The sequence below is a fragment of the Psammomys obesus genome, unplaced genomic scaffold, assembly GCF_907164565.1.
Source record: "Psammomys obesus unplaced genomic scaffold, mPsaObe1.curated_primary_1811, whole genome shotgun sequence".
Lineage (NCBI taxonomy): Eukaryota > Metazoa > Chordata > Mammalia > Rodentia > Muridae > Psammomys > Psammomys obesus.
This window is the reverse complement of record NW_026591560.1, coordinates 1,517,431-1,533,745: the sequence shown is the minus strand read 5'-3', so window position 1 is coordinate 1,533,745 and position 16,315 is coordinate 1,517,431. Positions and strand designations below refer to the sequence as shown.

At 53.0% G+C, this 16,315-nt stretch overlaps 3 protein-coding genes across 4 annotated transcripts in view; 2 read left to right on the top strand and 1 right to left on the bottom strand.

Annotated features, from left to right (window-relative positions):
• The first annotated feature begins 4,563 nt into the window (after positions 1 to 4,563).
• Positions 4,564 to 11,727, top strand: Syvn1 (synoviolin 1). Of its 2 annotated transcripts, none has more exons than XM_055610488.1 (16): positions 4,564 to 5,104; positions 5,900 to 6,048; positions 6,265 to 6,357; positions 6,444 to 6,596; positions 6,690 to 6,738; positions 7,132 to 7,235; positions 7,794 to 7,920; positions 8,015 to 8,114; positions 8,195 to 8,260; positions 8,356 to 8,472; positions 8,553 to 8,716; positions 9,023 to 9,118; positions 9,204 to 9,359; positions 9,431 to 9,617; positions 10,359 to 10,510; positions 10,580 to 11,727. In XM_055610488.1, the coding sequence occupies exons 2-16, from the start codon at positions 5,917 to 5,919 to the stop codon at positions 10,687 to 10,689; spliced, it is 1,806 nt and encodes a 601-aa protein (XP_055466463.1). In that variant the 5' UTR covers positions 4,564 to 5,104; positions 5,900 to 5,916; the 3' UTR covers positions 10,690 to 11,727. The 2 variants fall into 2 exon arrangements, with proteins under 2 accessions (XP_055466463.1, XP_055466461.1); XM_055610486.1 differs by having other exon boundaries at positions 8,990 to 9,118.
• A 570-nt stretch (positions 11,728 to 12,297) lies between these two features.
• Mrpl49 (mitochondrial ribosomal protein L49) lies at positions 12,298 to 15,218 on the bottom strand. The gene is made up of 4 exons (XM_055610489.1): positions 15,094 to 15,218; positions 14,409 to 14,559; positions 12,762 to 12,886; positions 12,298 to 12,669 (listed from the first exon to the last, which is right to left on the bottom strand). Exons 1-4 carry the CDS (start codon positions 15,169 to 15,171, stop codon positions 12,523 to 12,525), a joined length of 501 nt encoding a protein of 166 aa, XP_055466464.1. The 5' UTR covers positions 15,172 to 15,218; the 3' UTR covers positions 12,298 to 12,522.
• A 112-nt stretch (positions 15,219 to 15,330) lies between these two features.
• Positions 15,331 to 16,315, top strand: part of Fau (FAU ubiquitin like and ribosomal protein S30 fusion) — a 1,741-nt gene continuing 756 nt past the window's right edge. Inside the window, exons 1-3 of the mRNA XM_055610490.1 lie at positions 15,331 to 15,431; positions 15,672 to 15,754; positions 15,867 to 16,011. Of these exons, the coding sequence (XP_055466465.1) occupies positions 15,680 to 15,754; positions 15,867 to 16,011 (220 nt within the window). The 5' untranslated portion in view covers positions 15,331 to 15,431; positions 15,672 to 15,679. The remainder of the gene's footprint in view (positions 15,432 to 15,671; positions 15,755 to 15,866; positions 16,012 to 16,315) is intronic.

Sequence of the window (16,315 nt, the reverse complement as noted above, 5' to 3'; positions counted from 1 at the left end):
ATATATATATATATATATACACACACACACATTTAGGTCTGTTATGGTGGCACAAGATTTTAATAGCAGCACTCAGGAGGTAGAGAGGCAGGCAGATCTCTGTGTTTGAGGCCAGGTTGATCTACAGGGAGTTCCAGGCCATCCAGAGCTACTTAGTGAGACTCTGTCTTGAAAACATAAACAAATACACACACAGACACACACGCACACACTCACATACTCATTTTATTTTAGCTGTATAGGCGTTGGCCTGCATGAGCACACATACTATGTGCGTGTGCGTGTATGTGTGTGTATGTTCCACATACATGCATTATGCCCTCCAGGAGCCAGAAAAAGAGCACTGGGTCTCCCAGAACTGTAGTTGTGAGCCGCCCTGTGGGTGCTGCAGTCCTAACTCCGGTCCTCTGCATGGGCAATGAGTGCTCTTGACCGCTGAGCCGCCTCTCAGCTTGCGACATGGCCTTCTTCAACACGTTATCACCCTTTACTCAGAAACCTACTTGTTGGTTCTGTTTGCAAACAAAATGGAAAAAAAAAAACAAACCGCTGTGGTTCCCATTTTGAGTTCAGGGTCTGGGTAAGGCAGGCTGAAGTCCGTAGCCGATCAGAGCACTTTCGGCAGTGGCTGTGATGCAGCTTTGGAGAGTTCTCACCTGTGGGCTCTTCAGCGACGGCCACCTGTGCTCCAGTGAGCAACAGCCCCACCCATGCTCCGGCAATTAACCTCAGTAAACTCATGGGTTCAAACTGGGCCCAGTAGGAATTGTTTCTTTGCTCAGTGGTTGACCCATCTGGGCTGAGTGGGCATCTCCAAGCACCTCCCCAGGAAAAGCAGTATAACAGATCAACTACAGGAGAGGAGGGGGTCGCATTTGGCCTGGTGTGAGATGATGATGATGGTCTGCGTGGGCTGTGGAGAAGATGGCAGAGAAAATGTGACTCTCCAGATGCTGAGGCAGTACCATCAAAAGGACTTCTGTCCACTGTGGGTTAAACTGTGTCTTCTGGAGGAAGCGTTGAGGTCTTTATCCTGATGCCTGTGGACGTGATGTTCCTGGGACTGGGGCCTTTGAAAGTGCCAATCAAGAGGTGGGCAGGGTGGTGCACACCTTTAATCCCTGCACTCGGGGAGGAAGAGGCAGGTGGATCTCTGTGAGTTCAAGGCTAGCCTGATCTACAACCTTAGTGCAGGCTACACAGAGAAACCCTGTCTCAAAAAAAAAAAGGACTTCCTCTCTTATCTAATGTATTGCAAAACCCCCAAACTGCTCCCACATTTGTCTCCCAGCCCACCAGGCTCTACTCCCGTACAGGCCCTGGCGAGGTCCCTTTAGACCTAAGTCAAGGCATCACACCCTGGACCCTCCAGTGGGTTCTCACGCTACTCAGAGTAGAGGCCCATGATGTCCACCACGAGGTGACCCTGGGCCGACCTCTCACTCATATCATTCCTCACTAGTTCCTCTAGCCTCGCCCACCTCCTTCAACGAGCTGGAGCTCTGCCCACACACCCGTGGGCTTCACATGCTCAGGGTTTGCTGGTCTTTCCTCAAGTGTTGCCTCCCCAAGGAGGCCTACCCTATCATCCTCACCACTTGCCCCACCCCGAGTCCAGCACTCCCACAGTCCTGATACCCCCCCCCTTCCATCTTTATTTTTACTTGTGTGATATAAGCGCTCACACCGGTGTGAGCACATGGAGGCCGGAGCAGAACATCTGTTGTTCTCCTCTGTCACTCTGCACTTATTTTCTTGAGCCCTGGGTCCTTCACTGAACCTGGAGCAAGGTGGGCAGCATGGTTCTCATCATGTCTCTGTCCCCCCACCTTACAAGGATTGTAGGCTTGTGACCACACCCTGGTTTTTAATTGGGTGCTGAGGATTTGAACTCAGGTCCTCAGGCTCGCACAGCATGCACATTCACTTGCTGAGTCATCTCCTAATTCTCCAGCAGCATTTCTTTCTTTTGTTCTTCCTTCCTTCTTTTGAAGCAAGGTTTCTCTGTGTAGCCCTGTGTAAAAGTAGCTTTTATTCGCCTGATCTAATTGTCATCTCGGAGGCTTACTGCTTAATAAGCTCACCCTTTCTTGTGCTTTCTGAGCTCTGGACTGGCTGGTTCAACGCAGTTATTCTGGCTCAAACTCTTCTCCATGCTCTGGCTTCTCTCACTTTCTCACTGAGTTGCTCTGCTTGGCTTCAGACTAACTCAAACAATCTGCTCTAATCTTCTGGCTCCTTCTCATTCTCAGGCTCATTCTGTCTTCACCTGTGTCTAGCTTGTCTCTCTCTACAACCTGGCTCTGTAAAGCTCTCTGGTTAGGAACTGCCTCTGAATTCCACAGACTGAACTGCCATGAACTCCTCTCTACTGCATAGCCTCTCAACTCACTGACTCAACTGAACTGCCAGAACAAACTCAGAGATTTTAGCCAGGTGAGGTGGAACACGCCTGTAACCCCAGCACTCAGGCAGGTAGAGGCAGGCAGATGGCTGTGAGTTCATGGCCGGCCTGGTCTACAAAGTGAGTCCAGGACAGCCAAGGCTACACAGAGAAACCCTGTCTTGGGAATAGCTCCACACGGTTAAATTTCTTTACCTGAACTTTGCTCTGTACCAGGATGGCCTTGAGTTCAGAGACTTGCTTGTCTCTGTCTCTTGGGTCTCTGTTTCTGGGCTTTCTGCATGTCCATATTCCAGCCGGATCACACAGACCTAGGTCTTTGGATGTGATCTCTTGCCAGACAGCCATGTTCTGAATTAAAAATTATTCTACAGCCTTGGTGGTCTTGGCTCTCACTCCATAGGCCAGGCTGGCCTCAAACTCAAGAGCTCTGCCTGCCTGTCTCTGGAATGCTGGGATTAAAGGCGTGTGCCACCTTCCAGGCAGTAGCATTTCTTACCTCCTAATGTTTAGGTAATTCACTCAAATTACTAATATTAAGTTGCCCAGGCAGGCCTTGAACATTTGATTGTCCTGCTTCGGCATCTACGGGAGTTGGAATTACAGACTGCACTGTCATGCCTGGCACTGTTTTTAAAATTACATGTGTGTGAGTTTGCTCATACACATGGAAAGAGCACCCCCTAGCTGACAAACTTGAGTAGCAAGTAGTTAAATAGGCTGTAGAGGTCAGAGTCCTTCTTAGTAGAATCTGTTCTTTCCTTCCACCCTTTGAAGATCCTGGTGATTAGGGCCTGGTCGTTAGACTGCAGCACGTGCTTTAACCCTGAGCTACCTTGATGGGCCTTGTTTTGGTGTTCATTTGTTTTGATCTTCCTGCCTCAGCCTCCCAATTTATGGGATTACAGGAGTTGGCCACGATGCTCTGCTCACCAAATTATTTCAAAAGTTGAGGAGTGGGGAGGGGCATGCATGCAGAAAGGAGGGGGGAGGGTGGGACCGGGAGGGGAGGACGGAGGGGATTATGAAGGGATACAAAATGAATAAAGTGTAATTAATAAAAGTTAAATTTAAAAAAAAAAGTTGAGGAGATCTGAGCTAGAAGCCAGACATGGGAGCCCTCACCATCTTGGGTCCAGGGAAGCTGAATCCATAGGAGCAGAAGAAATGATGCGAGAAGAAAGGCCAACGTGGACAAAGAATTTAAATAAAAAGATGGGCAGAGGGAGCGAGACAGATATATACCTGGGGGGGGGGGACTGCCACAAAAGCTTAGATTTTCAAGAATAGGGGAAGCTGAGTCTGTAGAAGGTCAGAGATAGCCTTAAGGAGGAAGGGGTGGGGAGCAAACTCAGGACTAGTCACAAATTGTTGAACCAGTCAACAGGTGGTGGAGAAGATGGCTGAGACCAAGAACACATGGACGTAGGGGCAGACTGATCCTAAAGCAATGGGTCTCAGCCTCCCTAACGCTGCCCCCTCCATAAAATTATTTTTGTTGTTACTTCATAACTGTAATTTTGCTGTTATGAGCTGTACTGTAAATATCTGATATACAGGGTCATTCAGCTCCTGAAGGAGTTACGACTCCCAGGACCAGTTTTGTTAGGACCCCGAATCCGCAGTGAGTCCGCTTTAAAAATGGGACCAGCTCCCTCCGGCTGATAAGCTTGGGTAATGAACGGTTATATAGACGGGCAAAGGGGGAAAAAAAAATCCAAGGTACAAGTTATCCATTCTGTTTGCGACTATACTGACTGCCTGAGCCCCAACAGACTGAAACAGAGGACAGCTCGGAACTCAGGCATGAACATGAGCGCTGACAAGTCAACCTCTTCGGCGCAGAACTCTCCACCGAAGCCCAGCGAGAACTGTGGCTCTGCTGTGTGTCAGTCGGAACACACCCTAGCGGGGCTCGTTTTGCAGACGCAGCACGCGTTCCCCCAGGCAGGATAGGGATGCCCTGCGCTTTCCCGGCTGGCAGCCGGCTGCTGTGGGACCCAGCCCAGGGCAACCCTGCCTACCGACCCTAGCAACCACTCACCTGCTGTTCTCCCTCTATAGGCCAAAATTTTCTCTTTCTTTTTTCTCATTGGTCCAAGTAACTCTACCGCAACCAATCAGCGGCAGCCACGGGACCCGATTCACTCCTACACAACCTGCGCTGGGGGGGAGGTGACCTAGGAAGCCATGGATCTGTTTTCTGCATCCTGTCTTGTTTTGTTTTTTTCTTCCCAGGAAGCACTTTCCTTCTTAATGTGGCGTGCCCGACCCTGGAGTGAGAGCGCTGGCGCGTTTTCTCTCTTTGATGCCTGACGTAAGGTCTAGCTCCTTCGCTCCCAGCCTCCTTCCAAATGGCACGGCTCGCGGAACGCCCCATCTTCCAGGCGCTTTGAGAGCCCGAGTGACGGAGGGATATAGGGTAGAGCTTCCAAAACGGTGGCTAACGAGTGGGGGACCCCAGCCCTCTCCCGCCGCCCTCTGGCTCGCCCTGCCTTAGTGCGCACGGGCCCCAGAAGGGCCGGGGCCACCGCGGCGCGCAAAGCGGACTTGGTACGGTCCACCCCGCCGCGCCCCGCGCCGCCGGAAGTGAGGTGTCTTATCCCCGGAGTTCCGGTTCGCAGGGGGTGGGGAGTGTTGTTAACCGGAGCGGCTGCGGCAGTCGCGGTGATAGAGCGGGCTCGCGGCGCTGGGCTCCTGGTGAGTGGACCGAGGTCTGGTCCAGATTGCGAGTGGGGTTGGGGGGTGGGGTCGGGGCCCAGGACCTTGTCCTTTGGGGTCACTGAGATCAACCCGCCCCTCTGCGCTCCGCCGCCAGTTTTCGGCCTGTCAGATGGCTGTAGACCTCAGGCGGGGACCCAGCCACCGTTCCGGGGGCAGGGCGCCGTTTGTAAGGTTCGCAGCTCCTACCACTCATAGGTGCGCGGCTGCGAGGCGCCTCGGGTGGCCCCGGATCCCACCGCTGCACCCTGCTGGTCGGCCGTTTCTACGGTGCTCGTAGTGGACACTGCCGGGGGCTGGGAGGGGGGCGCCAGGGTTCCAGGCTGACGTACCCCGCTGGGCGCGCGTCTGCGCCGAACACCCTACCACAGCTGTCACTGGCGGTGCCACCTTCCCAGGCTGTGCCCTCTGTGCCTTGCCTTCCCCACGCCAGGCCCAGCGTTTCCCGCCTCTAAAGCCTAGCCTAGCTCCTGCAGAGGGTCAGCGGTGGCGGCCCCCCTCCTCCCAACGTTTTGCCTCGTTGACTCCCTAGAGGAGGCGGCGTGGAAACAGCCCTAGATTTGAAACGAGATTGACCCAAGTTCCAGGCCTTGCATCAGTGTGAGCCTTTAACCCCTGAGTCCCATTTCTCGTTTGTGAAACGGGCATTATGTGCCGTTTCGAATCTGATGACTGTCAAGGTGAAGTGAGAGTTCACCTCAATTATTGATGCCCTGCCAGGGACTGCTAGGCTTGAACGGTATGGACATCACAAACCTCACTTTTCTTGTGCAGGTCTCTGGGCCAGGGCGATGTTCCGCACCGCAGTGATGATGGCGGCCAGCCTGGCGCTGACCGGGGCAGTGGTGGCTCATGCCTACTACCTCAAACACCAGTTCTACCCCACTGTGGTGTATTTGACCAAGTCCAGCCCCAGCATGGCAGTGAGTTCAAGGCTCAGTGAGGGAGGACTGCCTGGAGGGGGTGGTGGTGGAAGGAGGAGTCTACCCTGGGCAGAGGCGGGGCTACGTGTTGGAGAAGTAGGCGAGAAGTAGCCACAGGCTGCCTACCTTGACAGTCTGGGGGACCTGTGGGAATGATGAGCCCAGGCAGAGGAAAGCAGAAAACGACCTAAAACCATGGCCTTTCCCCACTCCTAGGTCCTGTACATCCAGGCCTTTGTCCTTGTCTTCCTCTTGGGCAAGGTGATGGGCAAGGTGTTCTTTGGGCAGCTGAGGGCAGCAGAGATGGAGGTAATATGTTGGTGACCCCGAAGGACAGGGTCCAGAGACGGGCAGTCAATGACTGGATTCCCCATCATCTCCCGTTCAACCCACAGCACCTTCTGGAACGGTCCTGGTACGCCGTCACCGAGACTTGCTTGGCCTTCACCGTCTTTCGGGATGATTTCAGCCCTCGCTTTGTGGCGCTCTTTACTCTCCTCCTCTTCCTCAAATGTTTCCACTGGCTGGCGGAAGACCGGGTGGACTTTGTGAGTTGGGAGTGGAAGATGGGCGTGCTGGTGGATTGGGGCATGGGGCAAACCCCAACCATCTTGACGGTGTCTCTCTCGGCTCCGCCTCAGATGGAGCGCAGCCCCAACATCTCCTGGCTCTTTCACTGCCGCATCGTCTGTAAGTGAGACTCGTGAAGAAATGCCACTGAGGAGTAGAATGTGAAAAAGGTCAAAAAACTATGAGCCAGTACCGCAGAGCCCTGGCTGCCCACAGCTGCACAGGAAAGATAATTTAAGAAGTTCATTTGCATGGTCTCTACTCTGTTCCACTCCATAGCTTCTTAACTGCCTGGGCGCTCAGCTCTCTGCCTTCTCTCCTGGGTCTGGGTTGCCCCAACACCCTGCCTGGGCAGAAGTAATCCCCAGAGGGCTGATTCCACTTGGGTGTATACATCTGAGAAGATGGCTGGGTCTATGGCCATGATGGACATTTTGATGGTGGGGCTATCCTAGAGCAGTGATTGTTAGGCCTGTGCTGACCTCACTTCCCTCCTTTTGGGGGTCTCCACAGCTCTTATGTTCCTCCTGGGTATCCTGGACTTCCTCTTCGTCAGCCACGCCTATCACAGCATCCTGACCCGTGGGGCTTCTGTGCAGCTGGTGTTTGGCTTTGAGGTAAAACTGGTTTGGGGGCACAAAGCTGAGGTGGTGCTGCATGTGCTGTAAGCAATCCCATAAGCGCTTCCCAAGCACCCAGTGTGTCTCCACCAGGGAGCCTCATCATTTAGTCCTGGCCACTATCATCCACTCCTAGGCAATTGCAGAAGGGCAGAAAGAAAGGCCGGTGTAGGAGATTCCTGACCTGGGCACCTTAGCAAGCTCTCCTGGAGGCTGATGCCACAGCTGGCTGTGGCTGAGGAGGAGAAAGTTGCTGGGTAGATCACCCAGAAGACGTGCCTCAGCTCACGTTTGCCGAGTGCTTACCACGTGCTAGGCCTTGCTATGTTCATGAGTTACGTCTCACAGTCAACAAAACTGTGTTGCCGTAGATGACAGTTAACGCATCATTTTACGAATGAGCAGCCAGAGACTGAGCCAGTTGCTTGGGTCAAAGGCTTCACCCCAGCTGTGTCGAGCCTGTGTTGGTACCACTGTAGCTGCTGTACTGATGTCTGGGCCTGGCTAGCGTGAGGGGAGCCAGTGCTTACCCTCGTCCCCTTTCCCTACCTCCAGTACGCCATTCTGATGACCATGGTACTCACCATCTTCATCAAGTATGTGCTACACTCCGTGGACCTCCAGAGCGAGAACCCCTGGGACAATAAGGCTGTATACATGCTCTACACAGAGCTGTTCACAGGTGACGGGATCCTGGGCCTCTCATGATCTGCACCAGCGTCCCCCAGCATGCCTGCCAGCCCTGCGGCCTGCTGCAATCTACCTTTCCTCCCCAGGCCTTATCAAGGTCCTGTTGTACATGACCTTCATGACCATCATGATCAAGGTGCACACCTTCCCACTCTTTGCCATTAGGCCCATGTACCTGGCCATGAGGTGAGTCCAGCCTTGTCCCTTCACTGTCCCAGACTGATCTCTCCCTCTGTCTTCCTGCGCTCACGGCCTTGTCTCTTCAGGCAGTTCAAGAAAGCTGTGACAGACGCCATCATGTCTCGCCGAGCCATCCGCAATATGAACACACTGTAAGTAGGCTTATCCTGGCTACTCTCCCAAACTCTGTCCTAGATCCCTTTGCTCCCAGTTCTGGTCCTGACATGTGTTCTTCCATCTTAACCAGGTACCCGGATGCCACCCCGGAGGAACTCCAGGCTATGGACAATGTCTGTATCATCTGCCGAGAAGAAATGGTGACTGGCGCTAAGAGACTGCCCTGCAACCACATCTTTCATACCAGGTGGGAGAGGGCCCGGGGGACCTGTATCTTGAGTATAGGCTCCGGGGGACCTGCTCACCACTGCCTGCTCTTACTCCCAGCTGCCTGCGCTCCTGGTTCCAGCGACAGCAGACCTGCCCTACATGTCGTATGGATGTCCTGCGGGCATCGTTGCCAGCCCAGTCACCACCCCCCCCTGAGCCTGCTGACCAAGGACCACCCCCTGCCCCTCATCCCCCACAGCTGCTGCCACAGCCCCCAAATTGTAAGTGGTCTTTCGTTTGCCCTCAGAGAATGACCTTCCTTTGCCTTCGGGTACTTGCCCTGGGTCGAGTACCAACAATGCTGGGGGATCCAAAATGTCTGCCTTCTAGAAGCTCATGCTAGGCAGGAAGGGATGAGAAGATGAGAAATAGCCAAGTGATCGATGGTGAGCAGGGCCCGCAGAAGTGGAAGACAGCTCCTGTTAGCCAGGGCTCTGCCTGGGCGTGGAAACTGTCCGCACGCCTGTCTTCTCACTACCGTTCCTTCTCTGCAGTCCCCCAGGGCCTCTTGCCTCCTTTTCCTCCAGGCATGTTCCCGCTGTGGCCCCCAATGGGCCCCTTTCCACCTGTCCCACCTCCCCCAAGCTCAGGAGAAGCTGCCGCCCCTCCGTCCACCAGCGCAGGTAAGTTTTGCCAGGGCAGCTGGGTAGCAGGCAGCCCTGGAGACCCAGAGCACAAAATCTGACTTTGATTCTGTGCTTCTGCCAGCTGTTTCTCGGCCCAGTGGAGCAGCTGCCACCACAGCTGCTGGCGCCAGTACCTCTGCCCCAGCATCTGGCTCTGTACCTGGCCCAGAGGCTGGTCCTGCCCCTGGCTTCCCCTTCCCTCCTCCTTGGATGGGTATGCCTCTGCCTCCACCTTTTGGTAAGTTGGTCCCTCTCTGGGATGTTGGGGTAGAGATCAGGAAGCTCAGACTGACCTCTGCCTCTTGGCAGCCTTTCCCCCGATGCCTGTGCCCCCTGCGGGCTTTGCCGGCCTGACCCCAGAGGAGCTGCGGGCACTGGAGGGCCATGAGCGGCAGCACCTGGAGGCCCGGCTGCAGAGTCTGCGTAACATACATACGCTCCTGGACGCTGCCATGCTACAGATCAACCAGTACCTCACTGTGCTGGCGTCCTTGGGGTATGCATGCCAGATTCTAGTAGAGCTTCTAAAAGGTCCCCTGTAGCCTTTTACGTGTGTCTTCCCCTGTACCCTCGGACCACCTGTACAGGTGTGTCTGGGGGCTCTGGCCATACCTGGTGCTTTCATCCTTCATCCCAACAAATGCACCCACAGCTGTGTAGGATCAACTTATCAGTGAGCGGACTCTAAAATCTACTACTCTAAGTTCAAATAAATTCCTGATGTTCGCCACTGTAGCTCATCCATCACCTTACACACTCCTGACACTGAGGGAGCAGATAACAGGAAGTTACTTGAAGCCAGCCTGTCCCCATATTCAAGTGCTAATATCACTTGCATGCTTTAAGACCTTTACATTGGAATAAAATCAAATTCCTAGTCATGGGTGCAAAGGGCTGGGAGAAAGCTGTATTCGAAGGTGTGAGCACTCTGGAGTTACTCAGTAAACACCCTCTGAGGTGCCCACCTCTCAGTAGAGACTAAAGAGAAACTGGTGCCAGCTCTCTGCAAGTAACATGCAGTCTGTGCAGCTCAATCACTTGACCCTTGAGTTGCTCCACCTGAGAATTCAATGCACATAGGTTCACTTGTGCCTGCTGTTCACAAGGGTTCAAGAACAGCTTGCCTTAGAGCTTGCCTCCAGGCTCATGGTGATGGGGATCCAGGGGAGGGGGGGAGTAGGAGAATCTGTCCGACCCAAGATACCAAGGTCAAACCTCTTGTACCTTCTCTTGCCAGGCCACCCAGGCCAGCTACTTCAGTGAACCCCACTGAAGAGACTGCTTCTACAGTGGCACCTGCTTCCCCTTCTACCAGCGTCCCCAGCTCTGAGGTCCCTACCCCATCCCCAGGAGCCTCCCAACCAGTCCCTGAAGCTGAAAAGCCTCCTGGTAGGTGTGAGTGACCCTTCGGGTGGGGATGAAGGGTTCTCTGGTTTCATTCTTGACTTCTCTCCCCAGCTCCTGAGTCAGTAGGAGCCGCAGAGGAGCTTCCTGAGGACGGAGAGCCTGATGCTGCAGAACTCCGCCGGCGTCGCCTGCAAAAGCTGGAGTCCCCTGTTGCCCACTGACACTGCCCAGACCTGGCCCTGCTCTCAAGTGGCCCTCAATGGAACACGTCCTGCCACCAAGTGCCAGCTCCCTCTCTGCCTGCACCAGGGAGTAATAACCCCAGCTGAGAGAAGTGGCAGGATCTTTGAGGCCGAGGAGGAGTGGCCGGGTTCCCAGCTGATCCGTCCTCAGCACTCCTGGCGGCCCTGGGGATATTGGTCAGCTCTAACCTTCCTCCTCCACTTCTGCCATGTTCATGTTCTACTGGGGCCTTGAAAGAAGCTGAACCTCTGAGAAGCCCTCTCTCTCATGCTTTCTGGGAGAAGGTGAAGCCCCTCCAAGCCCGTGGGACCATGCTGCAGTGCCGAACAGTATTAGCTTCTGTTCCCTAGTGTGGAAACCCAGAGGGGCTGAAGACAGACCAGGACATTGCCCCACTCTCCTGCCAAGACTGGTACCAGTCTCCTTCCTCTACCCGGTCCTCCCAGAAACCCCTTTGTGATGGTGGCTGTGCCCCCTAAGCCCTGTGGCATTTCCATGTCTTACTGGCAACCATACAACTCAGGGAAAGGAATGCCTGGGGGTGGGGGACAGGCGGGCAGCACCGAGGGACCCTGCCCTGCCCCTCCCAGGCTCTTTCCCCATCTCACCCAGCAGCCACTGCCTGGTGGGCCTGGCTGAGGGTGTGTGCTGCTCCCTAACCACTGCTTCCCAGAACTTAAGGCAGGCCACCTCCAACCTGTGGGACCCGAGTTCAGGATTGGGACTGTTTCTGTACCTAGTGGCTTTTGGCTTAAATTTTGTCTTTTGAATTTGAATGCTTGACCCCAGGAAGGAAGAGCCGGCGTGGGGCTAGGTGCCCAGACTTTCCAGTTTAGAACAGGCTCTGGGCCAGGCAGAGACCATGGAGCCAAGGCCTAGCTGCTTCTTTCTTCCTTCGGTTTTGTGTTACAGGAGTTTGTGGAGACAGTTTCAGATGACTATTTAATTTGTAAATATTGTACAAATTTTAATAGCTTAAATTGTATATACAGCCAAATAAAAACTTGCATTAATGACTGGTAGGACCTGTAACCTAGGACCAGGGTTGGGCTCCTTTTCCTTGCCCGGCCTGTAGGTTTAGGAATGGGGCTCTCCTAGAACAAGGATGCTGAGGTTATTGAACTAGACTTAGCACTGGGAGGTTGGCACCTCTTCCTTAGGTCTGAGGACAACCAGGGTAGCCAGGTTCTTAAACACTGCTTAGCCAGTTTAATGTGAGCTGATGACAGGATGGGTGGCAAGAGTGAAAAGTCTACATTTTTTTTTTCTTTGTCTTCAAACCCCTGTAGTTGATTCCAGGTCAGCAGGCCGATTCCCTAACCCTACCTAGTACAGCACTCGGAACCTAGGATATTCTTTTTTCTGCCTTGTCTATTCCAATCCATGTCATTGCCCCTGTTATCTGTGTTACCTGTTTTCCTTATCCACCAGGCCCAGTCTAGCTTATAGTAAAGCTTCAGAAGGTCAAGGACGGGTGTCCTTGATGGGTCTGTCCTATGAAGGTCCCAGAACAGAGTTGGTGATTGCTTCCAGAATGGCTGACCCAAAGAAACGCACAACAGTGTATACAGGGACAACAGCTAATGTTGTCTCCCTTGCTAGTGTGCCTAGTGTGCCTTTTGCTTGTGGATGCTGATGCTGGGCAGCTCTCCCCATGTGGACGCTTAACACATAGAGGCCTTTTTCCCCTTTATGAAAGCAAAACCTTATCTCAAAGCCCTAGGTACTACATCCCATTCCAGAGACTCCAAATCCACTTCCTCTCTGGATGCCAGTCTGTGGAGAGCGCTGCCTCATGGGCTGATCATCATTCAGAAGCCTTTCTCAAGAAGCCAGGCTTTAAGCTGCTCATCAAAGTAGCCTTTGATTCGAAGAGTACCTGTCACCTCATTAACCTGGGTGAGAGGTGTCTTTCCCAGCAGTGGGCTCAAAAATTCTTCCACATCCTTCTGTAGAGCCTGAGGAAAGATAAGCTCCAGTCAACAGTTTCTAATTACAAGGTCCCTTCCCTTCAGCACTGGAAGGACCAGTACAGACCCAGGCCACTTACCCAGATGTCCCCTTCCACCTTCCGAATCACGGTCATCTGTCGGTTGCCATGCGTGAGGTCCTTATAGACAGGGATGTTGTGCATGCGGGAACGCCGAACAAAGTAGGGCAAGCTGGGAGGGGGATCTATAAAGGTGTGCAGTGTAAGAAACCAGTGTAACCCAAGTCTCAGCTCACCAAAACCAAGGCTTTTCCCCTCAAAAAAACTGCAAAGGGTTGTTTTTGTTGCTACTTTGAGGCAGACAAGGTCTCAAACTCTTTATGTAGCTAAGACCTTGACTTTGTAATCCTGTTTCCACCTTCCAAGTGCTAGGATTACAGGCTTTTACTGCACCTGCATTAGAGTCATTAAATCATACTGAACAAGACTGCCTCCAGACTTCAGGTCAGGACCTCTCTTCTCTCCTTCAGTTTATAGAGTCTAGACTGAATTTTCACCTTGGTATTGTAGAGCCCCAAATAGACCTGTTACCATTTAAGTGCTCAAGAAGAAATGAAGAAGCCAGGTGTGGTGACACACAATTGTAATCCCAGCACTCGGGGAGGCAGAGGCAGGCGAATCTCTTATGAGTTGTAGGCTAGCTTGGTCTACAAAGCAAGTCCAGGACAGCCAAGGCTACACAGATACAGAGAAACTCTAATAAAACAAGAAACAAAACAACAAAAAAGAAATGCAGAGCTGGGCACGACTGTTCATGCCTAGAAGAAGGCTAGTATAACTGGTTTGGACAACATGAGACACTGTCTCAAAAAGAAAAGCCAGAAGCTGGGTGTAGTAGTGCACATCTTTAATCCCAGTGCTCTAGGAGGCAGAGGTAGGTAGGTGGTTGTAAGTTCGAGGCCAACCTGGACTACAACGTGAGTTCCAGAACAGCCAAGGCTACACAGAGAAACCCTGTCTCCAAACAAATGTTGGGCATGGAGGCACATTCCTTTAATCCCAGCAGAGAAAGGCAGGTGGATTTCTGAGTCTGGAGCCAGTCTGCTCTACAAAGTAAATCCAGGCTGGCCAGGGTTATAAAACTAGGCCATTCCTCAAAAACATAACAATTTATTAGTGTATCTCCCTGGATCTTTGGGGATGCCACCTCTGGGACTATTCTCCTTTCCATCGACTCAGCGAGGCTGACAATGGCCAGTCATCTCGAGGGTGTGATTTCTTTGAGACAAATTCTGTCTGTAGCTCCAGCTGACCTAAACTTTGTACTGGCAGTGCGATTTCACAAACGTGACCACACGCTGCACTATGTACTAAGGTTTTGCACGCTGAGGAGATTATGCCCACTTTGATGAATCTGACGTTAGGAGAAGCTAAATGACTAATTAACGAAGTCACACCAACAGTGAAGGACAAAATTCAAACCATGACTGCCTGTTTGCTAACCTGCAATCTCTATTATACACAGTCAGTTGGCCAGAGAGGAGAGAAATCCAAACACATGGACTTTTTTTCTCTATGCTTTTTCACCACAAGGGAAGACTTCACCCCATTAAAATAGGGTTCTGCTCTTCGGCCCTTCCCTGAGGATGACACAATACTAAACATCTCAACAGCACTCCTAAGCCCACTGGAAAGTCCAAAGCCTCAGCTGGGGCAAAGGACCTTCCTCCTCTGCAGCCTTCAAACTATCCCCATCACTCAACTCACCTGTAGGAGGCTGCCAGCCACTGGGAGTGGGATAATGCTTATGCTTTGGTGGCTCTGGGATTTTGGTAGGGGGAAGCAGGCGCTCCACAAACTGGAATTCGTCCACAGACTCCACAAAGCTGGGCTTATCAGGAGACCCCTGGGTCTGGCTCTAACGAAAACAAACCATCTTTCCATTAGTTTACCCAACACTGAAGAACTTCAGGTGAGAACCAGACAGAAAGAACGGCGTAAGTAAAAGACCTCAACTGGGAAAGCACCAGACTTCGGGGTTTCCAGCGTGCAGGATACCAGGGGGGTCTGAAAAAACAGCTCAAACGGTCTGAATCCCAAGATGTCTCCAGGACTCAAATGACAAACGTGCATATTCCTGAAAAGTCAATTCATCTTAAGACTGACCAATGGAGTATTCTTCAGTGTGTCTCTCTGCACACGGTGTGGAAACTCTTTAGCTCCGTATGAGGTGCTTGAGCTGACCAGGCACCGAGCCTGGACGTGCGGCTGCTATAGGTCCTAACCAACTCGAGCTATGCGGCAGCCACCTGCCCTCTCCTCCCCTCGACACAAATGTCAAAAGGAATCTACAAGAAAACTAAGGCCTCGTGAGGGAATACAAAGTCCAGGGCTGTCATAAGTAACAGTGAGGCTCACACACAGCCTGTTGCCCTCAGCTCTAAGCTCTCACCAGCTGCCGGCTCCTGCAGCTCCACCGGACGCAGCTCCTCCAATCCCGCAGAGCAGCTCGAAACACAGCGGCCGCCATCTTGGCTTGCCCAACCGAGCGTCATCTGCGCGCGCAACCGGCCCCGCCCCCTCCTGCGCACGCTACCCACGAGGAACGAACGCCTGCGTAAAGCGTAAGGGGCGGGCTAAGACGGCGGTGGGCGGTACAAACACCAGCCATCCGCGCGGTCGCGCAGCAGTGACGTAACACGCAGCAGGCGGTGAGGACGTGCGCGGCCCAGCCTCTTCCTCTTTCTTGACTCCATCTTCGCGGTAGCAGCAGTGGTGTCCGCGAGTTAGGTGAGACGTGGGGGACGGCTAGGCCTGGAGCGCTCGGTAACAAGCCGTGTGCGGGCTCAAAGGATGTGGGGTAGGCAATGGACAAGGACCGTTTTGCGGGCCTTGTCTCCGCCTTCGTCCAGATCCCTAGCGTGCCCAGCATGTGAGAAGGCGCAATGGCCTGCCTCTCTTCCCCATCCCCTGACCTCTTTTTCTCCTGGGTCGTTTCTTTCCTTCTCTCAAAAACCTTTCTTCCTTCAGTCGCCAACATGCAGCTCTTTGTCCGCGCCCAGGAGCTACACACCCTCGAGGTGACCGGCCAGGAGACGGTCGCCCAAATCAAAGTAAGTGTGTGATGCTCCACCCAACTGCTCCTGTATCCCCAGGCCTGCGGGGAACATTTGTCTACGTTTAAACATCGTGGGGGTTGGTTTGTTTGTTTGTTTTTGCCTGTAGGCTCATGTGGCCTTATTGGAAGGCATTGCCCCCGAAGATCAAGTCGTGCTTCTGGCAGGCTCGCCGCTGGAGGATGAGGCCACCCTAGGCCAGTGTGGGGTAGAGGCCCTGACCACTCTGGAAGTAGCTGGCCGCATGCTGGGAGGTGAGTGCTGTTTTCACTGTAAACTAATGAAAAACCGTTAATAGCTTGTGACAGCTCGTTTCTCACTGGTGCCTTCTAGGATCTTTAGTTCACAGTCTCTAACCACAGGTTCTCAGTGTCCCCATTAAAATGTGAAACGTAGCGGTAGCACACCTTTAATTCCAGCACTTGACAGGCAGAGGCAGGCTGAGCAAGACCAACCAGGGCTACACAGAGAAACCCTGCCGGGAGGGGTGGAGTTATATGTATGACATCTATATCTATCTATCTATCTATCTATCTATCTATCTATCTATCTATCTAT

Excerpts from the sequence above, each read along its gene's own strand:
- Mrpl49 (XM_055610489.1), bottom strand. The coding sequence starts at position 15,171 with ATGGCGGCCGCTGTGTTTCGAGCTGCTCTGCGGGATTGGAGGAGCTGC. Across the intron at positions 14,560-15,093 it reads GCTGCAGGAGCCGGCAGCTG|AGCCAGACCCAGGGGTCTCC; the intron begins GTGAGAGCTTAG and ends TGTTTTCGTTAG. Across the intron at positions 12,670-12,761 it reads AGGTGGAAGGGGACATCTGG|GCTCTACAGAAGGATGTGGA; the intron begins GTAAGTGGCCTG and ends ATCTTTCCTCAG.
- Syvn1 (XM_055610486.1), top strand. The coding sequence starts at position 5,917 with ATGTTCCGCACCGCAGTGATGATGGCGGCCAGCCTGGCGCTGACCGGG. Across the intron at positions 6,358-6,443 it reads TGAGGGCAGCAGAGATGGAG|CACCTTCTGGAACGGTCCTG; the intron begins GTAATATGTTGG and ends TTCAACCCACAG. Across the intron at positions 9,119-9,203 it reads CCCTCCGTCCACCAGCGCAG|CTGTTTCTCGGCCCAGTGGA; the intron begins GTAAGTTTTGCC and ends TGCTTCTGCCAG.